The sequence below is a fragment of the Glarea lozoyensis genome, assembly GCF_000409485.1.
Source record: "Glarea lozoyensis ATCC 20868 chromosome Unknown GLAREA2, whole genome shotgun sequence".
Taxonomy (NCBI): Eukaryota; Fungi; Ascomycota; class Leotiomycetes; order Helotiales; family Helotiaceae; genus Glarea; species Glarea lozoyensis.
In genome coordinates, this window is record NW_007360994.1 from 1,858,992 (window position 1) to 1,883,743 (window position 24,752).

Below are 24,752 nucleotides of genomic sequence, written 5' to 3' on the forward strand. Positions count from 1 at the left end.
AGGCATTTGTTCGTCCTGCCGAGATCTTCGTCATTGCAGAGTAAAACCTCACAGAGAGAGCTTCTCTCAATCCCGATCGGCCTCTTTTTCATCGTATTTTAGTCTCATTCTTGTTAAAGAGACGAGCTATTTAAAAGAGTAAAAGACTCAGCATTCCTAATCTAGCCCTACCACCTCTCAAAGCTTCGTCTCTAATGTGACATACGCGAAAGCCTCGACAGAAGTCTGCTCTCAAAGTTCGACAGCCGTGCCAACTTATAACTTTAGTACTACACCACGAACTTCGACATCGATATCACGTAGGTGACAACAACCATAAAGCACTAATACAACCGCTACATGTTTGTACTTTTCAAAAATTTATTACATTTATCTTATTTCCTCTTTACTTTCCTCCCCACAACACCACACAACCTCCCATATCTCCCTCTCCCACTCCCTACATCTCACCCATCTTCCACCCTAAACAAACAAATTCGCTACTCACACCTTACATCTCAACCCCATAACCCTCACCCTCCTCCTCACCCCCCCCTCTACCTCCCCCAAAACAAAAAACGCCCTGAAAATGCACCTCCCCATACACCCCCAAACACAAAACAAGACGGCAAGGTGGGTATACCATCCATCCGACCCTCCATCCCCCCATCAACCTATCCATCCATCCAAAAAGAGAAAAGAAAAGAAAAATCCCGTCATCCAAGATATTCGAACGAAATCCGATGACAGAATGGCTCAAAAAAAGGTAAACCTCAAGCGCTCGAACAAAGACTCCTCTCCCCGATATCTTCCTCGTAATAGACTTTTGGACCTCCGCCTGGGTCTAATGTTACAATACATACAAAATTACAATTAATTCTTTCGACATTTTCCATGCCTCGCTTGTGTCAAATGCAAACGCGACTAAAAACGAGCGTCATCATGCCTCCTCTGATGGTAGACAGCTGCTTGTTGCTCCTCCTGTAGCCGCCTCTCCCTATCGTAGTTGCTTTCATACCGATCCGCAGGCGGTGGTTGGTATTGCATCGAAGCAGGATGTGTAGGAGCTTGTGGATATCCTGAATGCGAAGGGGTGGAACCTGAGGACGTAGAAGGATGTCGAGGATCACGGCCATCAATACTGTTGTGTCGTGAACGGTATTGTTGATGCTGTGGATGATGTTGAGGAGGTGGCTGCTGTGCAGGATAGTGTGGTGGTGGAGATGCTGCATGAGATTGACTCTGGCTATACGCTAGTCGATGAGTGGCAGGCTGCGACGGTGGGTGTTGATATGTCGGTCCCAATTGTGGAGATGGGGCTGCAGATTGCTGTTGCATCAAATATTGAGCTTGCGGCTGACGAGAGTAGAAATCCCTTTCGCCTGGCACAGATAGCTCCAAAGGTGATCCAACCTGTTGTCGAGTGGGTTGAGTACCTGCAGGTGGCGGAGTCGAGGTATATGGAGATGCTTTGAGCCTCATTGAAGATTGACCAGCTCCCGTACGACCTGCATACTCACTATTCAACGCATGCATTTCACCATGTGATGGTTCTCTACGTATCGGAGGTTGAGAGGACATCGGTTGGCGTGGTGGTGGTTGTGAGTACATTTGTTGTTGCTGCTGTTGCTGTTGTTGGGCTTGCTGAGAGGGTGGGGGCTGCTCATAAGCTCTTCGATCGAAACCCGTCGGTGTATAGGGTCGAGAGTGACCGATGGACGAAGAATGATGATGCGAATGATGCGGAGAAGCTTGAGCGTAAGGATTAGGGCTTGGTGTTATATGGTGAGAGCCATGCTGATGGGGCGGTTGTTGTGCATGTGCCGCGGGTTGGGTTGGAATCGATTGAGCCATAGCTTGTGGTTGGGTAGGCGGCTGAGGTTGATGGGATGCAAACCGATTTGCCTGAAGCGGATGCTGGGGAGGGGGCGTATGAACTTGAGCTGGCGGCTGTGGAGTAGCTGACATGTTTACCACACGCTTTGGTGGCTCAGAACGGGCCTCCGGCGGATCATCGTTGAGCAGGGACATGATATTGGAAGTCTTGCGCACTGTTTCTTGCTGACGAACCGCGCTAACATGAGCTGGAACAGGTGTGGGCGTCGGTTGTGGAATATGCGGTTGCAAAACCTGATGAGGCTTTTGTTGTACCACCGGTGGCACACTCTGTTGTTCGTTTCTCAATGGATTAGCGCTCGGTGCAGGTCGGTGCATGGAAGGTGATATGCTGGGTTGCATTTCGCGTTCGCGAATCTCTCGGTGACTTGCAGCAGGCTTCATACTCTCATTCACAAATCTCCTGGGCTGTTGCGGAGGTCGAGATTGAAACTGGGTCTGTTGGTGCTCAAGAAGAGGACGTCGAGCTTCCGAGGCGTGCGGACCTTCAGTTCTTGAGTGGGCAGGAACATTGGGACGCATGTTAGGCGTCGAGTAGGCCTCGATTTGTTGAAGATTGCCTCTCATGTTTCCCTCAATATACTCCTCCTTGAGCTTCGAAGCTGCCACTTCCCGTGCTCTTTGCTTGGCCGCTTCCTCCTGCTGCTGCTGCTGCTGCTGCTGTTGTCTGTGCAGCTGCTGGCGTTGCTCCCTCTCACGTTCTAGACGCAACGCATGTTGTTCTTGTAATTGAACTGCAAGCCTCTGCTCTTCTCTCAGCGCTCGTTCACGTTGCTCTCTCTCTCTCTGATGCGCTAGATGATGCTTTTGCTGCTCATCTTGGTCTATCTGTTGCTGTTGCTGTAATCTTTCACGCTCTCGGTCGTCCCGTTCCTTTTGTTCCTGGGCCAACCGTAGAGCTGCGTTCTGCTCCAGTTGTGCTTCTCTGGCAACTTGGAAAGATCGTTCTCTCGACGACACTGCAGAATCAGTGCGAGGTTGTAAAGCGGGACGAACTTGTGGCTCCGGATTGTTTGCCGTAAAATAACCAAGCGGAGGTCCTCGAGGTCCCCTCTGGGTCGGTTGGGGGGTCGACTGATTAGAAGGCTGTGGAGTCACCTGCTTATTAATAATAGAAGCCGGAGCTGCCGGCTGAATATGAGGTACGGGGCCAGCCGTCGCAAGAGCAGGAAATCGTGTTGGGGTGTGCTGGGCTTGTGGAGGAGACGCCTGTGATGGGCGTATCGCTTGCATCATGGAGCTTGATCCTGGGGATGCCATACCCTCAACCCCATCCATAGCAGAGCCCGATCGAGGAGGTAGTGAGCCAGTCGGATCGTATCGTCTCTTCGGGATGATGGACGGGGTAGGAGCGAGACCTGTAGATTCGCCTCGTTCACGCTTAGCATCAGCCTCTTTTACCATCTCCTCCCAGTCCCTCTGTCCATTGTCCACCCGGCGCTGATAGAAGTTCTTGACCTGTGTCTGAATGTTAGCGACACGTCGACTCTTGTTGCTGTCAGACGGCACTTGTAGCCATTGTTGAAAAAGGTTGGTGTATACCATAATATGCGTCTTTGATGTCATGTGCTTTGCTATCCCTTGCCAATCCGATCCAAAATGCCTTAACAACGCAGGAAAATCATTTTGCTCGGGAACACTCCAATAACTGGAGGTTTGTTGGATGTTACGGCTCGCCTGGTTCGTATCGAAACTCAGAGGGGTCATCGATCCAACTCGTTCTTGGCTAGGATAGGACAGTGGCTGCTGCTGGGGAGTTTGGGGTTGCGGGGAGAGGTGAGGTTGAGGCATTATCTCAAAGGTACCTGTCATCGATGGAGCCTGTCTCTCGATAGGTGCTGGGGAAGGAATAAAAGAAGAAGAAACCAAGGGAGCAAACGCCGGCTGTGGTTGAATGGCCTGGCCGGTGGAAGAGGGTCCGTCGAATTGAGGGGGAAAGCGAGATTGACTGACATTATTCCGAGCGAGCTTGGCCTCCAGAGGGATAGGCGGAGGAACAGGTGTGATGGGAGAATCATCACGGCGTGCAGCGGCAGCCATTGGAGCTGCTGCCAAAAGGGGATTATTTTTCGACTGTTTCTTCGATTCTCTGGCGACTTTGACCTTCTTCTTGGCCGGTCCAGCCTCGCTTCCGTTCTCTGACTTCGGTACGGTAGCAGATTTTCGCCCAGGCGTAGGGACAGGCGTTCCCGATTCACTCTCATTCGGCGCAGCAGCATGCGCATCGATAGGAAAGGTAGGGGCGGCGGCTCTTCTGGGTCGTCGTTTACTTCCACCAGTTTCGTTTTCTTGGTCATCCTCAGCGTTATCATTATTCTCAACCATCGCTGACATGGCGGTGGTCTGACGCTTTTTCGCTGGTCCTCTCCCCTTCTTCTTTTTCTTGCTGCTAGCCTTTTCTTTAAGCTTAGCCGAATGCTTAACAAGATAGTAGTGTTGAATGCAGGCCTTGAAGTCGCGATGATCGAGTGCTTCCGCGACACGGCTCCAATTCTTCGGGGTTTCCAAGTAGACCTTTTCAAAGGTTTCCGACTCTTCTGGGGTGAAGTTGTCGATTGGCTCTCCATACTCGAGTAAAGCGAAAGACCTGTTGAACGGTACTCTGTGCGACATATCTACGTATCCATTCTCTAACCACCATTGAGCATCACGCATCGCTGGAATGGTGGCTTCCTTGGCGCTGGCGGTTTTGGCTCGAGCAAGGCGCTCATCTTGCTCCTTTTCTTTGGCCTCAGCCTCCGACTCTCTCAAGACGCGCTCAAAGTCTCGTTCGGTTGCGAATCGATGGGCACGACGACCTTCAGGTTTCGCGCTAGCAGAAGCAACCGACGACACATGGGGAGCCGCGGCTTCAGCTGCAGCCTTTGCACGCGATGCTGCGAATTGCGCTCGACTGCGCACGGCGTCTGGATCTTGTGAGAAATCAGTAAACTGCCGGTATGCTTCATAACGTTGAGCCCAAGCGCGTCCTTCGGCTTCGTTGACGGAGTTTCTGCGATCTTCGGTGGCGTGGATATGATTTTTTATCCGCTTCTCCGTTCTGCCATGTCGAATCTCGAGGTGCGCATGGTCCTCTACGTTGTCCCAGAAGCTGCCTGTGTTCGATCTTGGTAAGCTATTCAACGGAGGTGTTTTCATCATTCGTCGGACAGCTTCAAGCTCTTCCTCCCTTTCCTGTTCGTCTTGTGATCCATCGCTTCCCTCATTCTCCTCAATCGTGAGTCTTCTAACGGGTGCACCATTTGCAGCTGGTTGTATAGGAATTGCAGGCTTCTCTGGTTCATCTAGATCCATAGCACTGTGCCCGTTAGTATTCGCTACCAAGTCGTTTCTTTTCACATCCTCATCTGCTTCGGCTATCTGGTCGACACGTATAGGTAAAGCATTGACAGGAGATACAGGCGCTGATTCGAGAGCTGGTCTGGGGTGTCCATTAGACAGAGACGGTTCCACCCCAGCCTGAGCATCAACAGATGTCACGGTAGGTTTGCTGGACGATTCTTCATTTGCGGCAGGGAGAGCTGGCGCTACTAGAATTGGTGGTTGTGTAACCTCATCCGCCATTTCCACATCTTCACTCTCCGGAATAACCACAGAGTTCGTCGCCGTTGCTTGAGCCAAATCCTCCTGTTCATTTTTGACTGCTTCAGTTACCAGAGACCTAATGTTGCCCTCTGCACTGTCTGTGACTGGCTCCACAGCTGGAGGAAGTGCCGGCGATATGGCATCATCCAGGGTGATCTTTGGCTCAGTCTCCGACACCGAAGCGGTTGGCTCTTTTGGTTGTTCGACCTTTTGCTCCTGCTGAGCACTCGAAGTAGAACAAGGATCCGGGATAACATTGTCAACGATCGGCTCTATGAAAGGTCTCCAATCGCTGGCTATCACAGGCACAATAGGTGGAAGTAAAGGATTCGAAGCTTCAACCTTGGCTATGTCGGCTTTGACTCTGGCGATTTCTTCCTCGAAGTAATTGTCGTTCAATTCTTCTTCGGAATCAGAGTCGTCGTCGTCGGAATCTTCTGGTACCGGTGATGGGATCGTTGGTTGTCGACGACCGATACAAGGGTATCGCTTCTTAGGCGGTGGTTCTTCTCGCGGTGGAGAACGAGCAGACTGGGGCTCGCTACTTGGCTTGCGCTGTGCATTAGAGTTTACGGAGGCGACCTCTTCATGAGTTGATGCATTATCGAAATTTGACACATTGTCATGGTTCGAATTATCGTCCTTGGTCGGAGCATAATTTGGAAATAAATCATCCTCTCGTGTTCGCAACTCCGGAGAAGGTCTATCTGGAGGGCGTATCCACGTCGAAGAGGCCGGCCTATGCAGTCCTTGGGCATATGGCTGTCGCGCTAAGGGTGCCACAGGTACACGAGGTCCTTTTGGTACCGTGGGAGGTAACGAGGTAGTGGTCGCCGGTGCTGTTGGAGCGGTATGGAAGGCATTGGGCGGTGGTACTATTTGCGAAGGAGTGATAGGAGTCGTGATCTTTGCCGCGGTGGAACCAAATGCCGGGACTTGAGGAGGTGGTGTGGCAGACTGTAAAGTTCTACGATTAATGTTATAAGGTTCTGGTGATCGACTGCGGATAGATGGTGGCCGATGATATTCGTCATAAAACCCTCTCCCTCGTCCTCGTGCGCCCCTACCTCTTCCAAAACCGCCCCGTCCGAACGGCTGAATCACATCGCCAGACGGGGAAACCGTTGACGATGGTGCATCTCTGGCCGCTCGATGAGTCCGGTCTAGATCCAAATTTGACGGCGGGTCTCTGGTGTCTCGGCTACCGTAGTTTGGTGAGCGGCCTCTGCCCTGGGGTGACGAAGGCCTCCGTCCTCTAAATGTATCTCGCTGGTCGCGCGAATCCCATCGTTCTCGATCGCGGCCTCTGTCATCACGGAAAGGTGGAGGACCTCGCTCATCCGGCCGTCGGTCTCGATCCCTAAAATCACCACGGTCTGCCTCACGGCTCCCCCGGTCTCGACTGTCTTCCCTCAGCCACTGTCCTCTCCCTCGGCCTCTTCCTCGACCTCGGAAACCAAAGTCACCTCGATAATTGGAGTCCCCTCGAAAGTCATGACTGGGCTGAGAAGCGCGCGGGCCAGTGGGAGCTTCGTGAGGAAGGCTACGATCATGAGGAGCACTCCGTTCGTGGCCTACCGATGCTTTTGGACCTCGTGGGATATCTCGCGGCGGAAAGTCTCGAGCGGCTTCACGTCTGGTGGGCTCGGTGAAGAGTTCTCTGTTGGCCTGGAAAGCGCCATGGTTGCTGGACCGCGCGTCTGGAATCGACCTGCGTCGATCACCATTACCTCGAAAGCCGGCGCGGTACTGGTCCGCATCACGCGGGTCGTTGTATCGTCCTGGCGACCTGTCTCTGGGAGATCGTCTCGACTCGGTGGCATCGTATCCAGGATTTCGTGACGACCTATTCAATGTCAGCCAGGAGGGAGGTGAGAAGCTCGATCTGCGGCTTCCGACATTCATGATGTTGGGCAATGGCCCCAGACAACTGCCGCCGCAATTCCGAGTAAAGTTTCTATCCCAGTGTGAGAATGTTGACGGGTTCAGGCGTGATATGCAGTGTTTGTGGTTGTCGGTGGAAGGGTCGAGATGGATGAAGGTTGTGCAAATGCACCCCACGTCTCAATCTAGATGTACAGTGCGGCGGTCGACCGACGCATGAAATCGAGGTGGGTGTGAGGTCGGTAGGGGGCGTTTTTGTGCGCGGCAAGAGGGTGAAGGGATGGTGGTGAGTTATCTGATGAGCTCGAGCGGGCTCTTGTGGTCGATGTGGTTTGATGAGCCTCCTCTCCTGGGTGTGATGGAGGCAAAAGGAGTGTGCAGGTGTGAGGTTGAAGACTGCGGAAAAGCGTGCTGTTGACAGAGACAGACCAGTGCTTGCTCGACTCGAGCCTGCACACTTGCCTCGCTGACTGCATGGCTTCTTTGGTCGTGTCTGTGGTCGAATCTGTACAAGTGGCGCTAGACAGAATTAGGATGGAAGCCACACTGACAGGGAATATAGAGTACAGCAGTCCTGGGTCAAAGGGTCCGTGGACATTGGGAGCAGATAGGAATAGAGTGGGTAGAGGCAGAATCGGGATGTGAATTGGTCTTCATAACAATACAAACATACAATTTATCTATAACTATTTCCTTCAATTCCGCAATACACATGGTGACTTTGTATACCTCGTTTAAATATGTCCCGGATGTTCTGCCGGATTCAGTTGAGAGTGTTGCCCGCCTGCAGTTCAGCTGTAAGCCGTCCCTGACAATGACCAGGGCGGTGAATTAAAGCGGCTCTCGAAATTCGGCTTCGCCTCCTGCGACAAAGATCTTGAAAATGGATGAAATGAAACCGTGTACGATTTAAGAGGGAAATACCACGGATGTTTGGTGAATTGATATATTGATATGTTAACTATCAATCAAAAGGCAATATCAAGTGTAAATGGAGTATCTTGATAGTATTCCGAGACCCCACAAGCAAATACGCTGCGTGGCTTCTGATTGGCAGGCCTCCATGGCGGATTGAATGGGACGCTGCTTTGAGACTGACAGTTGGGCCGAGCCAAAGGAGCAGAATATCGGATCGTTTCGCAAGTTCGCGACCACCATCCAGGCTTGGCCTAAAGCGGTGGGACTAGATTCACCATCGATCGAGCCACCCACGACATCAACCCATACCAGTCTGTACCAGATCATCTGGTCTACCACAGTCTGGACTTCGAGTCCATAAGCTGATACATTATCCAGTACTGGATACCTTTACAGTCGATTCGGTATGATATACGCAGACCTCCTGCAAAATGGGTTGCGCTTGTTGCAGCGTCTTTGGTAGTTCCGCGCTAGTTCTTCTGCTGTTCGTGGGCTGGATTCCATCAAAATACTGATTTGACATGATTATATCCTCTGCACATGGTATTCAAGGTAAGTCAAAATATAATTGGTAGAGTAATTTCAGTTATGCGATTCCTACTACACCTTGCTGGTCAATCTACTGCCATATTTCCAATTCTATTTTCGTGTTGTGCCGGTTAACTTTTAGCATCGAACAATTCGCCCCAAAAATTTCGAGATGACTTTGTCCACCAGCCAAACATCCTCATCCCACCAAACACCTCAACGGTCTTCGCAGAGCTAGCAGCCACAATGGCAGATACAACGCCCTCCTCCAACGGCAACGGCGCCGTTCCATCTTCAGTCGCAGATGCCGTTCTCGTTAACGGTTCTATGCCATCCGGCTCCCAAAAAGTCGAAGAACTCGATTTCAACGCCTTTGCAGGTCGTCCCATAACAGTCGACGACCTCATGAGCGGAATGAACCACATGGGATTCCAAGCCTCATCCATAGGAGAAGCAGTGCGAATAATAAACGACATGGTACGTTTCCAACCCCACCATCAACCCCTCACCAACACCATTCTCAGCGAGCCTGGCGGGACCCCGAAGATCCAAGCGTAAAAACAACAATATTCCTCGGATACACATCGAACCTCATATCTTCCGGGCTGAGGGGCACCCTTCGCTACCTCGCTCAACACAAACACATCTCAGTCATCGTCACCACCGCAGGAGGAATAGAAGAAGACCTGATAAAATGTCTAGGCGACACATACATGGGCGCCTTCTCCACCCCAGGAGCAGGACTCCGTTCCAAAGGCCTAAACCGCATCGGTAATCTCATCGTCCCTAACGACAACTACTGCAAATTCGAAGACTGGGTCATGCCCATCCTCGACACCCTCCTCATCGAACAAGAAGCCTCGAAAAAAGACCCGAAAATCCCAGACGACGAGAAACTTGTCTGGACGCCCTCGAAAATCATACGACGACTTGGTCTGGAAATCAACAACGAATCCTCCGTCCTCTACTGGGCAGCCAAAAACGACATCCCGATCTTCTGTCCCGCGTTGACGGATGGGAGTTTAGGTGATATGTTATACTTCCACTCGTTCAAATGCTCTCCCCAACGCCTCGTTATGGATACCATTGAAGACCTGCGTAAAATCAATACTATGGCCGTCCGCGCGAAGAGAGCAGGTATGATCATTCTTGGCGGCGGGGTGGTCAAACATCATATCGCAAATGCCTGTCTGATGCGGAATGGCGCCGAGAGCGCGGTGTATGTGAATACGGCGCAGGAGTTTGATGGGAGTGATGCAGGTGCGAGACCGGATGAGGCGGTTAGTTGGGGAAAGATTAAGGTGGGGGCGGATAGTGTGAAGGTATGTTTTGGACTAGTTTCCCTTCTAATATGTTACTTGAAGTAGGGTTGTTGCTTGGGTTTGTCACTTGCTAATGTGTGTTGTGTAGGTATACGTCGAAGCTACGGCTTGTTTCCCACTGATAGTCGCTGCAACCTTCGCAAAAGACGCTTGTAAATAGAATAAAGACTGATTCATATACCCATCACATCTCACACTCTCCTCACGAAGCTGTTCCATTCAGCTAGACTAAACTAGCGTCTGAAACCCCTCCACCGTGAATTCCACATCCAAAATCTGACCCTCTTCCACCAAAGACACACAGAACATATCTACCTAAAAAAAAAAAAAAAAAAACAAATCCCAGATCTACCGCTTTCAAGCACCCCCTCCGCCTGCTAATCAGGCCCCAAGAAACGTGTACGCGGAAAGGGAGACACAACCGTCGATCGGCGCGGTATAGGTATAAGACCCGTAACTCCAGTAACAAGAGCGTTTTAGCCCTCCCCAACAATATCTTGCGTAATTCTCGAGCAGGCGCTTAGGGCCTAGTAGGTCGAAGGGATAGAACCTGGATAGACACACAGCCCATTGGAGATTGGAAGTTCTGTATGTCTTATCGGTTCATCAGTTGATCGTCACCACAAGGTATGATTCTTATCAAGTTCGTGATTTAGAGGAGACGTAGAAGCAACACCCGTGGACCGTCTCAACTTACCTCCCAGGTTCAAAAGCAACACACCACCAAGACAAAACATACAATTTTACCCCAAGGTAACCACCATATCTTCCCTACCCCCCTCCCCCGACCTTCCGCACATCACTCACCCAACCCATGCACCATCATATTTGCAGCCGAGGATGGGAGTTCGGGTATTGGATCTCCATATCGACCAACCCAAGCTTCCTGATCTTATTCGATATCAAAGTTTCCACAGATTTTTAGTATCGGTGTCTTTCCGCTCAGCCATGTAACAGTTCTATGTCCTGGTGATGCTGACTGTAGGGTATTTTAAAATTGTTTGCCTCTTGTCACTGAAAGGGTTTACAAGCAGTCTCGAGAGATAAGTTTAACCCATTTTTATAAACTACGCACCCCTAAGAATCTAAACCTCCCCACCCCCCAATTTTCCATCCCCATCCGTTCCACAAATTATATCGCCAAAAAACACCGTCCCGGATTTGATCAGAGAGCATATACACCTACAAACACCACATACGCACAGACAAAAGCAAAGCCAGAGCGCTTCTCAAATTCTTGTCCTTTGAAGAAATAACACCATATCCATGCTCCACCCCTTCATAAATTCATCATCCATCATCACTCTGTCCACTACGTTCAAGCCCTCTACTTCCTCCTCCTCTTCTTACTAGGACTACTCCTCCCCCCATCGCCCCCATCATCAGGCGTAACAGCCTCACTCTCCGCCTCCACAATCCTCGCATTCCCATCAGTACCATCCATACCCAAATCAAAATCCTCTCCCATATTTCCATTCCCATACGACGCGTAATCAAAGTTCGCATTACCGGTCGGACTCGTGTCGCCGTAGAACGCGCCGTCGTCGAGGAATTGATCCATGTCGAGATTCCCGTTCGAGTCGAGGTTATCAAAGTATTGGGTTGTGTCGTCGAGGATGGGGATTGAGTTGTCAAGAGGTTGTTTTATGAAGTTCTCGACGTTGTTGATTTGTTCGCCGGTCGCGGTATGTGCTTGGAGGAGACGTTCTATATCTGCTTGGGTGTATTCGAGGCCGCTAAGACTTGGTGGTTCGGGGGGTGAGGGGCTGACTAGAGCGTTATTCGTTCCGGGTGCGGATGAGCTGTTGGCTATCAGATTGAGCATGGTGTTTCGTTGATCCGGTGTTAAGGGTGATTGTCCATTTGCGTTCTCATAGTGTTGGAGCATTTCTGGAAATTCCATGGCGTTGATGTTTGGACCATTCTGCGCATTGGTATTGTTGATGATATTCATCATGATATCAGGTTGCTGTTGTGGTTGTGGATCTTGCTCGGTTTTAATATCAGGCGAGTCAGCTGGGCTATCGAAAAGTTCTTCCACAGCCGCTGTTTTGGGTGGAAAGTTCTGAGCTCGTGGGGTGGATGTTGGTGAAAGAGTCTCCGCCCGATTACCATTTGCAGGTGGAGCCATGAGCAGCCGTTGCTGCCGTCTCTGAGGGCTAACATTCGCTGGATTTTGTGTTTGGTTTGTTGGCTCCCGGATTTCAACAACATTTCCCTGGGTATGCTGGTCGTGAGGAATACCGTTTGCAAACATCTGAGCAAAGTTCTGTGGATTATTTCCATCCAAACTTCTGTTATACACAGTTGCCAGGAAAGTAAGAATAGCATTGATGGAATTCTCATGTCGATCATGGAGGTTTTGGAAATTTAGTGACTGCTGAAAGAGTTGAGTATGGTCCTTTCGTATTCGTGATAACGCATTCGTGATCTGTCCTTGTTGCTTTTGTATCTCCGCCAGCTGATGCTGTACCACAGCCAATTCTCGTTTCTGTAACTGGCCACCTTCGGGTGCCTGAGATATAGCACGAGATGTTCCAGGTATATGTTCTCGATATATCTCTTCGATCCCATTTTGTCCATCTTCATCACTATCAACATCCGGGTCATTTTTCACAATCCCGCGAATAGGCACAGGTCCAGGTCCCGGCCCACTACCCTGGGGTTTTGCCTTGCCTCCGCCCTTTGGCTTGTTGATAAGCCATAGCAAATTTGGATGGCCACGCTTAAAATAGGGATTGTAGTATTCGCTCGGACTCTTGTTCTTCCTCTCACTTGCCTTCATCGAATTGTCCGACAGCCCAACTCTCTTATGGAACCCATACATGTTTAATTGTCGAACAAACGAGGCGTAGTTGTTGTGTTTGAAAAGTTCGGGAATCAAGGTTTTAGCAAACTCGTCTTCGTCAAGGACCACAAAGGAATCTCCCCGATCAGACCATCGTATTAACTCAGTATTTTTTGCACCATCGAGGAAGCTGTAAATGATCTAGTTAGATAATCGTCCATTAGAAGTAGATATGAACAGCACTCACCTGCTTAACTTTTGAACGAACGGCGGAATCTGCTTGCGCTTCGACTGTGCGTCTCTCTTTGCTACCGCAGCCTTTTCCTCCAACAACTCAATATTGTCCGACTCCTCCATCCCGTTCCCTGGCTGAGGATCCTGCATTAATTCATCCCCTAACCATCTATCAACAGTACTGTCGTATGGTTGCGCTGTTGGGACAAGTTGTCTGTTATGTGGTCTGCGCGCGAGTTGTGTCGACGGGAGTTGATTCGGCTGCGGAGTTGATAGATCAAACTGTCCCTGCTGGATAACATTCCCCCCATAAGCATTCAAATTATAAGTCGAAGGATCCTGAAAGACCTGATTGTCTGTATTTTGATTGTAACGAGCGTATTCCTGATTCGAGACTTGGTGGGTAGGTGCAGTGTAGGACTGCGGCATCTGGGCGGCTTGCATGGCTGGTGAGGAGCCTGGTGCTGAACGCTTCTTCGTGTTTGTTGGAGGCATGAGGAAGGGGCGACCTCGAATATATGGAGCTACCTAGTAAGATATAAGGTTGCAGAACGGTGAGCGTCACAATCGAACAGCCGCTGGAGAGTGAATCTGTCCGCAAGCCGGCCGCTCTCCTGTAGCCTACGCTTCCTTGTAACGCCAAACCCCCAATCTAGTTCCTGCTCAAATCGCAATATGTAGACAGCCGATCGTATACTGGCGCCAAATGAGTCGCGAAAAGTTTGTTTGCGCGAGAAGAGTCTCGGAGGGCTCGTCTATGCTTTGGCGGAAAGTATGTCTGTATAAATCTCCGATGGGCGCACAGTTATATCAAAGAAGTCTCCCAACGTAACCAAAGATAGTCTGTCCACAAGCAGCCTTACAAAATCTCTATTCTCTCCAGAAATGGTCTTTGACAGACGGCGAATCGTGGTTGATCAAGCAGAAATGTCAATGCGGGGGGTTCGGAAAGCTGCAGGTTCGTGGGTTGATCGTGAGGCTGTTTCGTTCCTTGAATGTCTTTCCCAATTTCCTTTTCGCAATGATATAGTGGTCTGAGTTCTGAATGAGTGGATTCATATACCAATGTGTAAATTCATTGTAGCGTAAGTGTAGTGCGCGTGAGTGTGTGTGTATGATCGCATTCGCAGTTGTTGCGGTCGTATGTTTTTTGGTGGATTACTCTCCACACGTCACTTTGGCGGTGCTATTTTCAACATCGTAATTCGGCCCTAGCAGCGGCATTTGGCAAGCGAGGTTTAGCCGGCGTATCGGACCTATAGCCGGTAAGGCTGAAATTGGCCGTGGTTGGCCTCCACGTACCTCTTGCAGCCTCACCGGAATTATGACTCCTTGGAGTGTCCGAGGGAGAGGCCAGAGTGTTGCAGTGCAGATGGCTGGAGGGCAAATGAAGTGCAGAGGATAGAGGGCAGAATCCAAGGGCTGATATACTACTCATCTTGATCCTGCCGACCTTTTTTCACGTGCGCTTCTGATGACGACTCCAAAGTATATACCCGTAGACCTCCGTAATCTCTAGGAACAGCTTCATGTCAAAACATAGCTTTCGAACAAAAAGTTACCTTCACAAAGTGTATCGCCTCGAGAAGAGTAGTACCTTTATTGGGATTATCACAAGAACCGGATTACTTGAGCGAACCGTGGTTTGAGGGTTTGGCCACCTCAATCTTTCTTTAGTAGGTTAGGTAAGTGTCGGAATTTCTTCCCAAGGAAGAACTCGTTAACAGTACAAAATGCACTCCATTCGATTTTTCCCCATCACCAGCGAGTGACCGAATTTGATACATAATTACAAAAATCTGAAAGGCGCTCAGAAGGGACCCGCGAAAACTAGTGAATTTATGAATGTCAGACTCCCCTTGATATGAACGAGCGGACTCTAGCAGTCCAGACTCAGCAATCAGTGTTTGCACATAGCACCCGAATACCACTCCACGCCCCTCAACGACGCCTCCTCCTACAGACAATGATTGCTACGTCGTGAGAATATCGAATCTGTGAGCCCAAAATCTCTTCCTCATAAACGCGTTGTCAACTTGCTAAAATTTCCCAAGCTGCGCACGAATACTGTGTTGTACAATCGATATTTCTTCTCTATCAAGGCTAGCTTAAGCATCTACCTGTGCCCGACAATCAGTTCCAACATGGGAGAGATTGTCAAACCACATGAGCGTTCAATGAGCAGACAGGTGTTTCAAGATGGACAACTTCTTCTTCACTTCCTTGGTCTTCCGGTCCGGCAGCCTGTACGAATATCTGAGGACTCCCAGCATCTGACGTGTATACCGTTGAAAGACGTTTTGTTTCTTTCACTTGACACGGAAGGCATTGTAGTAGGCCAAACCCCCCTCGCAGAAAAGTTTCAAGTAGGAATCTCTATCCTAGATACTGGGGCGTGGGAGTTTTATATCTGGTCACACTACTACATCTCTTCAACGAGACAATCTGCTCAGAACTCAAAATTGTTGTGTCGGTCCCCCCGATTACTGCGCAAGAGCTTCCAGAAGATTTCTGTTCGGTCAATCGAAAACTGTTGATGTGTGTCAGATCAAGGAAGAAATCGAAAATCCGGTTATCGACAGGGACGTAGTTCTCGTGGTTTTCGGCAGCAAGAATGATCTATGGCTTCTGACCGAACTCGAGATCGACCTGGACCCAGTCGGTATAATAGACCCTCAAAAGGCTGCTTGTGACATACTTCACTTGAACTGCCCAATAGGACTGAGAGACCGCTTGGTGGAACTAGAATGTCCATGTAACCTGCCACACATAGCAGGCAACGACGCAAATTTCACCATTCGCGCTCTATTGATGCTTGCAGTCCAAGGTACTGAGGGTATGATTGTTAGCAAAGCACAAGGTGTTATTCTATCAACAGCACAAGAGATCGCAAAATCTACCGGGCCTAAGAGGTTGCGTGAGAAGTTGTCTAAAACATTGAGACGAGGAGAAGCGAAAGGAGGTCATTCAGAACGTGAGGAATCAAAACGTCTGAAGAAAGAGATTAGAAGGCTGAAGAAAGAGATTAAAAGGGTGGAGGAGGTGGCGAAGGTCTATCGGCAGCACCATTGAGTCGTGCAGAGAAGGAGATTGTTGGTTTTAATGCGTTGTGGAATGCTTTTGCTCAACCTTTTGTTGTGATCACATACATTTCGGAAAAGAATAGTAACAGAATACAAAGAGGGGATCAAAATGGTTACTTTCAATAAACCTACCTACTCTACCTAGCCGCTCTCCCCGCGGCGGCCGAAGCCCTAGCCATCTTCTTATTTCTCGCCTGATCCCACTCCCTCCCAGTACCACCACCACTCCGAGCGTCCCTTTTCGCCTTCATCTCCTCCTTCAACGTCCTCTCTTTCTCCCTCGGATCAATAACCACCAGCTCCTCCAGCGCTTTCTGGCGATAACTAAGATCCTTGCCTAACTTATCCTCTTTGAAACTAAGCGCGTGAGACATCCAGTCATTATCATCCTCTTCTTCTTCTTCTCCGTCTGCTTGGGTATCCCATTTCTTACAAGATTCGCAACCAGCTATAAAATGTAAGTCACAGAGAGCGGCTTCGTCGTCGTCGGGTTCGGCGTCTTTGGTTTCCGCTGTTCCAGGGATTGGTTCTGGTTTAGGGACTTCTTTCTCGGGAGGAGCGGCGTCTAGTTGTGATTTAAATGCTGTTAACATGTCCAAAGTTCCTTGTTCATCTGGTGGTGCGTTTCCTCCTGGCCTTCGTTTTCTTCCTCGTATGGATGTTACGGGTATCAGTTCCTCCAATGCTGATTTCTTCTTCTCCTTTGTTGGCGCTACCGCGACATTTCGTTTCATCGACGCCTTTAACTCGGCAATCTGTGCATTCGTTCGATCCAGTAGGGACGAGACTTTCTGTACAGGTTCTGGGGATGAAGATACATCCCTACTCTCAACTTTCGCAGCTCGATTCGGCAGAGCCTTAGGTAACGGTGCAGGTTCCGGTGAAGACTCGATAGAGACTGGTTTCACAACTCTCTTCTTACTCTCTTTCGGCGCCTTGGCTTTGACTTCTTCCACCTCTCCATCATCTACCACAATCCTCTCATCAAACTTCTTCCTCTTGACAACCGGCTGTACATCCTCCTCTTCCTCTCCCCCAAAACTCAACAACTGTTTCCCCTTCCTCTTCTTCTTCCTTTCCACTTTCTTCTCCTCTACCACCGGCACAACCTCCTTAACCCTCCTAACCATATCCTTAAACGGATTAACTAATATCTCTACTGACGTAACTCTCGTTGGATAGATCGGCCGTTCACCCTCGCCCACCTCCGCCTCCCCCATCTTCGCAACATTATAGATAGTTTCGCCCTCCACCCGTCCAAATAGCGTATTCCGGCCTTGTAATTCCGGTGTATTGCCTAATGTTATAAAAAACTGACTTCCATTCGAGTCCGCCGTGCCATCATTAGCCATTCCCAGTAGACCCCTCCGATTATATTTTATCCTTGAATGCCATTCATCTTTGAACCCTACACCGTGCATCCCCGCGTTCTTCCCTTTGCGATCCTCCATCGGCCATATCCCGCCCAATTCGCGGGCTTCACTGTATGCGCCGCCATCGTATATGCTTTCACCGCCGTTCCCAGTGCCAGTTGGGTCACCACCTTGGAGTATGAAACCGGGGACTAAGCGGTGGAATATTGTGTTGTCGTAGTATCCATCGAGTGCTAGTTGGAGGAAATTCCGGGATGCGAGGGGGACTTGTTGCGCCCAGAGCTCGAGTGATATGTCGCCGGAGGTGGTATGAAAGATACAGGATGCGGTAGGCTGTGGCTCGAGGTTATAAAGAGATGACATCTTGGAGGGAGACCTGCAAGTTAATGAGGCCTGGTTGTGAGGAGGTAGGATTGTGTTAGATTTGGAGCTCGAGCCTCGAAATTTGGAGAGTTCGCGATCACGTGCGTCGCATTAATGCGCACAAGTATTGGGTTCTTGAACACTTCCTTGCCGTATAACACAATTAATAAAGCTGTATCCAAAGGTAATACCAATGTTCAATCCAGAAACCGAAGGGAGCCCTTCCTATACCAGACTGGCAAACACAACGTAACATCCCTAGTATAATCCAATAACACCAACCCAACCCAACCCATCAGGTATCACCAAATCACCAAAGATTTTCTGAACAAGCTTTCCATCGTACCACCACGTCTATCTCCTACCAAAACCCAAAATTTTACCCCCAAATCAATTGTAAATTCGAACAAAACACCAATGTTGTCCCTCATATTACAGAGAAAGCACCCACCCGCCCGACGATCATCCCTGTACCGATGCTGTGGCGTCGCGTCTCTTGTAACCAAATATTGACTTTCGCGTAACTCCTCCAACGTCCCCCCTATTTCTCTTCTCGTGTAAACCAGAGTTTGATGCTGCGAACCGGCTATATTGTTCCTGGAGCTTCCAAAGCGTCGTGCGGGAAGCTCGGGGCGATAGGATGCCCCGAATATCGTCGTGGTTCGCATCTGCATTTTTGTCGCGTTGTTGCTGTGCGAGCTGTCTGCGGATAGGGAGAGTGTTCAGATGATGGCCTTTCGCGACAAAAAAGAAGTATTGCGGTCCAAGATGTTAAGAGATATTTGCGAGGGGTCGGGTTCTAAGCTTGTGATATCATGGAGCAGAATTTTGGTGGGCGAGTCTAGAATATTCATTCGTCATCGGATTCTGATGGCCGAAATGCGCACGACACTTCAAAGTATCTCAGCGAAAGGTCGCGATTGAGTCTCTGCTATAGTTAGCACTGTAATTGCATTCATATTAGATGTTAAAAGTGCGTTGTACTCGTTGGAACGAGATTGTACGGTGTCCCCTACCAATTTGCAGTGTCATCCGTGCCAGGGCAAGAAGCGCGCGCGACACTTCAAAGCAAGTGGACGAGTTTCCTAGTTAAAGCAATACAAAGCTGTCAGTGGTTTGCAGGGTATCTAACAAAATGGCAGAAGTGCCTTGAGCGTCCCAGTGCGAAAGCTGCGATACTGCGTCATAAGTCTACCCCTTCATGTTTAGAGCTCTTGATGAGCTCAAATCTCTGGCTTTGGACGGCTTTTTCTTCTGCACTCTCTCAGTAGGATAATAATGCAATTATAATTACCCATCTTAGTTTTGCTCTCCCGATCGCAAAGCTCTTCCAGATCAAGGTGGGTGTGGGGTTCTTAGTTTAGTCGCTCTGGGCCTGACTATAAAGAACCCGACTCTCCCGCACCCTTCTTTCTCTCTTTCCACACTTCCAACGCTTCCTCTCATCGCTCTTACCCTGCAGCTTATCACCCCCTTTCTCTCACCTCTCACCTCCTCACCCACACCTACCATGTCAACCAAAGGTTGTCTCTCCACCTCCGCCTCCCCTTTCTCTGCTGAAAAGGACGTCTGCCCGGTCGCTCCTGCCATGGAGGGCTCTGGTGGATATAATTACACGCGAGGCTCTGTCGCCGATGTAGGCTTCAGGTACCAGTCTCCGCAGGGGGCCAGTGCCAGTAGCGGACAAGGTATTCTTGCTGGGTTCGTCGCTGGCGGACATGAAATTAGACCTGCACCTGTAGGTTCTTTCTTTAAGGCAGTTGTATTTCCTCTGAGTGAGGAAAGAGATACCTTAAGTTCTTTCCTACTTTCCCCCACGAAAAAGAAACGGACATGGAATTGCGATATTTCTTCGATTTAATTGACGAAATATCGCCAATGCGTCAATTGCTTTGAGGAATCAGATTGTACGCAAAAGTCTCTTGTGACTTGACGACTGCAAAGGGTCAAATATGACGTAATTACTTGAGGAATTGTATCGTTACTTACTGTCATTTATCACGTGTGCTAAACGATCACGTTTTTCAAAAACTAACTTTGAAGTAGTTCCATCAGGCCTGTATACACCCAAAACGTGGGTCGACTGCTGGAAAGGGTGAAGCAGGGGCGAAGAATGGATTGGCTGTAAGTGCTTTCCATAGTAATCGGAGTGGACAAGTGAAATGCAACATTTCGCCATAGTGATTGACGAAATTTCGAAATTTCGTCAATTGTTCTCAGGAATTCAATTGGAACTCCTGAAACACTCAATGGCTTGCCGCTTATCCTGTGCTACCCTCCAAGATCATTCAAACTAAGCACTAACAGCTTTCAGTTCTTCCCAAACACACCCACCTCTCCCTCGGCCTCCGTCCCAAATTCCGCCCCAAAAATCACCATCGGGGCAGAGTTCTACAACACACCTCCCTCGTCGGCTCCAACCGTCGCCCCAGATTCCCGCCCTCTCCCACCGGCACCCTACCCATCCCCGTCGGCACTCCCACCACCACCCTCCCCAGAATTCAGGCCTCTCTCCCCGTCGGACTACCCCCGCGCACCACCACCCTCCTTGGCCGCTCCTTCCCCAGAATACAGTCCTGCCTCCCCTGTGTGGCCACCACCATCTTCACCACCAATGCCGGCACTCAGTGCTCTCCCTGTCATCCATGTGACAGCTACGGCGGAGCCGTTTAATACTGCGCTTGAGATGGGGATGTTGAATAGCGGTTTTGATGGGGAGTTGCCAATCGCTGGAACAAGTCAGGGTTTGGTTGAGAGATGTCGCGCTTGGTTGTTATAGATGATTCTGTATTGGTGTTTAAAATAGTATACCCCATATAGCGAGAGGGTTGAGTATGTGGAACGAATGTAGGATAACGATATTAGACGTTGAAATGTGGGGATAGAGTTGAGGTGGTAATAGTAATGAGGTGGATGATAGAAGGGATATTATATAATACACCTATACCCTTAAGTGACGGCGTTTCTGTCAGAGGTTATTTTGAGTGACATATCATACTTTCTCTTGACAAGATAACTAGGCAGACAGTCCGACCGTTATGTGAACAAGCATTTGAGAAACGACTTTCTGACGCCTAAGTATCATAATTAGCCCTTCTTCTAGAAACAATATTGTATCTTGACTCAACCAAATTAAGTATCCTAGCGTTTTTGGCAAAGCATCCTTATTTTGTCGAAGGATGTGTCCTGTCGGTCTTACAACTGACGAAACTTTGAAAGTTCTCCAATCTCGCTTTTGGTAGATGCTGCTTGGGATTTGAGCGTTGATATTTATGTCATATTTCCCCTTCTCTTGCCTAATGCCACTAACCAGACTCACTCCATTCCTCTGACTCTCTCTACTCATGAACGCTTAAAGAAGATCCTGGGCCGTTAGAAATTTCGGTTAAGAGATGTTGGTTTGTATTCTGGGCTTCAGGATTTATGTTTAAGATCCGAGTCTTTTCCATCATATAAACCCTGCCTACATATGCTATCAATTGAGCCAAACTTATTGCGAGATCCTCACATCCTTTTTTTTCTCAAACCTAAATTAATGAATCTCAAGAACTTCAATGGAAAAGATTCAGGTAAGCTTACGCAAATCTCATTCGCGGTTCAATCAATATTGTTCATCAGCGCTTATGTTAGCAGCCTATGTGAGCCTCATTTATGCTTCTATTAGCAGTTATCAGAATTTCACGCATTCTTTTCTTCACGTTAGTTGTGCCCCTCCCAACTGAATTACAAACCCTTCTGAACAAGACACATTAGTGAATTGCCAATTCGCCTTTCCCTCTCACCCAAATCACCCCATTTCACTACCCATCCCTTTCAAATCGTCCCATTCAACACCTATTCACATTCTCCTCGCCTCCAGTTCCCTCCCACTCCTCCAATTAAATCCTGCTCATTTCCACCCGTGCACCCTCCTTTCAATTTCACCAACTTAAGCACCCCAACCGTAAGTCCGGCTATAAGAGCTCTGAGAAGCCTCTCTGAATATTTTCTCCTTCTCCCGCCCAACTCTTTTGCTCACAGAAAAGGACCGGCTTTTTTTCTTGAACTGTTCCGCATCTTTGGTGACTTGGAAAGATTCTTAGGTATGTGGGTTTGCTTACTGTGATTCTCTTGAATGTTTTCAAGTTGAACGTGAAAGCGCCGTTGAGTAGATCTGGAGCTTCGATGTTGTTTACGAAGTATTTCTCCGCCCTCAGATCTTCACAGCACATCGAAGCCTCAGATCTGCAACCTCAATCTAAAGATGTATTAGCACACCTAAACACGACATACTAACCTCTCTCCAGATCTCAAAATTCTCACCGCAAACCTGACCTCGCTATGAAGCTCTCAAACATCGCATCGCTGCTCGCAGCCTTGCCCCTCATCAGTGCCCTCGCCATCGACGTCCGCACCCCAGAAACCGCCATTCCACGCCCCACCCTCAAAGCCCTCAAAGCATGCGAGAGTAAGTCCATCCTCTCAATCCCTCTTCCGATCTCCAAAATAACCTTCCCCAGAAAACAACTGCAAACAAGCCGTCAAAGCCTGGTCCGAATGTCAAACCTACACCACCAAAACCCGTCCTTCAGAGACCATGCAACAATGTCTCTGCGGGGGCCCCAACAACCTCGATGGGCTATGGCACTATGAATGGTACAGTGCGCTTGTTGAGAGCTGTGCGCCTTGTGTTGAGGAAGTCGTTACGCCTGGTGATACCACGCTCTCAACCGCTTTGGGTCTTGCCGCTGCGGAGTTCTGCTCGGGTGGTGATCTGACCAAATTTACGACTGCGGCTAAGGAGCTGGAGAATGTGATTTTCCCGTTTTCGTTGCCAGAGGCAGTCTGTAAGGTTTGTTCCAGGAAGGCAACTCGTGGTGTTGAAACTCGTGAACTTGTGACTCGTCAACATAGTCTGTCACCTGCTTTGGAGAAATGCTACTGTAAGTTGCCAGCTTTTTCGGGTTAGTATTAGTGTTAATCTTGTACAGCATCCGATTCCTGTAACACAGCTCGTGGCCTTTGGACCCAGTGTTTTCAGTCCACCAATCCTGTCGATATCTGGGATTGCTTTTGTAGAGTTCAAGGTGGCCATGCTGGACCTGGTGGAGGAGCTTTTGGAGCTTAAGTAATGCTCGGTCCTTCTCGCAACCTGTGCTAACTAAGACATAAAGTTGGGGTACTTCTGCTTCCGATTGTGCATCCTGTATCAATACCGCTGCAAACTTACACCTCGACGCCTTCGGCCTGATCCAGCCATATTGCTTCCTTCAGACAGATTACCAAAAGGCTGTTGATGACCTGAAGGCCGGTGTCAAAAAGCAGACTGTCACCAACAAGTCATCTATCGAGGTACTCAGCTTCACCGCGCAAGATCCAGTCGGTCCTCAGGGACGCGCATGCTTGGGTAAGCATCCAATCCTTCTTTACCCTTGATAGTTACTTACACCGAGAAAGCTTCCGATGCATGCACCAAAGCTCGCTTCATCTGAGATACATGCTACAATAAGCCCGACGCTACTGACACTTGGGACTGCTTTTGCCGTCTTCAAGGAGGACATGTTGGCATCGGTGAAGGAGATAGCGGACCGTAAGTGATGAAGTAGTTTTGTTGGTTAGTGAAAACAGCACTGACAAATGGTTAGATGGGGAGACGCAGCTTATCCATGCACACAGTGCATCAACGACGCAATTGGATCACACCTAAGTGTTCTGGACCTACTGGTGCCCTATTGCAGCTTGTCTCCTGACAATCAAGCTTTGAAGACTAAACTTAACGCTGATGCACATCAACAAACAGTCTACAATAACTCCCCCATTGAGATGCTTCGATTCGTTGAACGAACGCGAGATCATAAGAGAGAAGCAGAACCTAGCTCAATTGAGGCGTGAGAGGTAAAGGAGAGAGGGGAGATGCAATCTTAACCTTGGCATCACGCTCCAGATATTTGATCCGGTAGATCACGGCTGTTACTTTTGGCACTCGGTACTTGGCTTCTACTGGTAGCGAGAAATCTCCGGATTGGATCCAAAGTGCATGATGACGTAGAACATTCATCTGAAAAGTGGTGGCTGTTGAGTTGTTCTTTGCTGGGGTGTATGCGTTGCATCTGTCGGGATTCGATTTGCGCATCTGACTGGGGAAAAGCCATACTTAGTTTTTGAAATAGCAATGAATCATATTTGATACCCGTATGAAGTTAGTCTCAAGGATCGGAGACATCCCAAGTGAGGAAACGACTCCCTGGTCTTGGGATTTCGAAGTTGCATTGGCCTTGATTCCGCGAGAAGTAGAAGGTGACTTGAGGCAGCTAGAAGGGCCGACACCATGTTCAATATGCAATCCAGAGCGCCACTGTCCAGGTGATGTTTCAGAAGATCAAAATGAGAAAGAGTTTGCTCCCTGCTGAGCTCTGCAACGTGTACAAAAGTCGGTGTTGGTGATCCCGAAGTGCAGGTAGCCTTTCGAAGTCGAAATAAGCATCGTCGCTTACATAATGGTGCCCCGCTTCTGCCCTACAGCTTCCTCCATCGACTCAAGACCATCCCCGTCGTCCGTTTTCAGACGGAACCATCTGTTTTGCCCATGCAAAACATCGACGATCTCATCGTACAGCTCAGAACTCCACGATATGTGGGTCTAAGACATCAACTACAAAATGAATTGAGGACCCCAGACAGTTTTCCGGCAAGGATAACCAGCCACTGTTGATCTGTGTTTACGAGAATCTACTGTTGAATTATACATATTCACGCTTGGATTTATGCTGAGAAGTTACATCTGCACAAAATCTGATACCTGTTGATCTCGGACTTGTAC

The 24,752-nt window shown here is 49.1% G+C and overlaps 7 protein-coding genes across 7 annotated transcripts; 4 read left to right on the forward strand and 3 right to left on the reverse strand.

Moving 5' to 3' along the window:
- Positions 1-903: 903 nt before the first annotated feature.
- Positions 904-7,365, reverse strand: GLAREA_03935 (Homeo; the record flags this gene model as incomplete). Its single annotated transcript, XM_008084188.1, has 1 exon — positions 904-7,365. The coding sequence occupies one exon, from the start codon at positions 7,363-7,365 to the stop codon at positions 904-906; it is 6,462 nt and encodes a 2,153-aa protein (XP_008082379.1).
- Positions 7,366-9,036: 1,671 nt separating this feature from the next.
- On the forward strand, positions 9,037-10,272 carry GLAREA_03936 (DHS-like NAD/FAD-binding protein; the record flags this gene model as incomplete). Its single annotated transcript, XM_008084189.1, has 3 exons — positions 9,037-9,267; positions 9,315-10,112; positions 10,201-10,272. 3 exons carry the CDS (start codon positions 9,037-9,039, stop codon positions 10,270-10,272), a joined length of 1,101 nt encoding a protein of 366 aa, XP_008082380.1.
- A 1,167-nt stretch (positions 10,273-11,439) lies between these two features.
- GLAREA_03937 (Winged helix DNA-binding protein) lies at positions 11,440-13,629 on the reverse strand (the record flags this gene model as incomplete). The annotated part of the gene is made up of 2 exons (XM_008084190.1): positions 11,440-13,090; positions 13,148-13,629. The coding sequence occupies 2 exons, from the start codon at positions 13,627-13,629 to the stop codon at positions 11,440-11,442; spliced, it is 2,133 nt and encodes a 710-aa protein (XP_008082381.1).
- A 1,649-nt stretch (positions 13,630-15,278) lies between these two features.
- GLAREA_03938 (uncharacterized protein) lies at positions 15,279-16,206 on the forward strand (the record flags this gene model as incomplete). The annotated part of the gene is made up of 2 exons (XM_008084191.1): positions 15,279-15,500; positions 15,682-16,206. 2 exons carry the CDS (start codon positions 15,279-15,281, stop codon positions 16,204-16,206), a joined length of 747 nt encoding a protein of 248 aa, XP_008082382.1.
- A 148-nt stretch (positions 16,207-16,354) lies between these two features.
- On the reverse strand, positions 16,355-17,953 carry GLAREA_03939 (Cyclophilin-like protein; the record flags this gene model as incomplete). The annotated part of the gene is made up of 1 exon (XM_008084192.1): positions 16,355-17,953. One exon carries the CDS (start codon positions 17,951-17,953, stop codon positions 16,355-16,357), a length of 1,599 nt encoding a protein of 532 aa, XP_008082383.1.
- Positions 17,954-19,463: 1,510 nt separating this feature from the next.
- Positions 19,464-20,732, forward strand: GLAREA_03940 (uncharacterized protein; the record flags this gene model as incomplete). Its single annotated transcript, XM_008084193.1, has 3 exons — positions 19,464-19,691; positions 20,000-20,077; positions 20,268-20,732. 3 exons carry the CDS (start codon positions 19,464-19,466, stop codon positions 20,730-20,732), a joined length of 771 nt encoding a protein of 256 aa, XP_008082384.1.
- A 1,541-nt stretch (positions 20,733-22,273) lies between these two features.
- On the forward strand, positions 22,274-23,824 carry GLAREA_03941 (uncharacterized protein; the record flags this gene model as incomplete). The annotated part of the gene is made up of 7 exons (XM_008084194.1): positions 22,274-22,400; positions 22,453-22,779; positions 22,847-22,875; positions 22,924-23,060; positions 23,107-23,339; positions 23,486-23,522; positions 23,578-23,824. The coding sequence occupies 7 exons, from the start codon at positions 22,274-22,276 to the stop codon at positions 23,822-23,824; spliced, it is 1,137 nt and encodes a 378-aa protein (XP_008082385.1).
- Between the last annotated feature and the right edge of the window lie 928 nt (positions 23,825-24,752).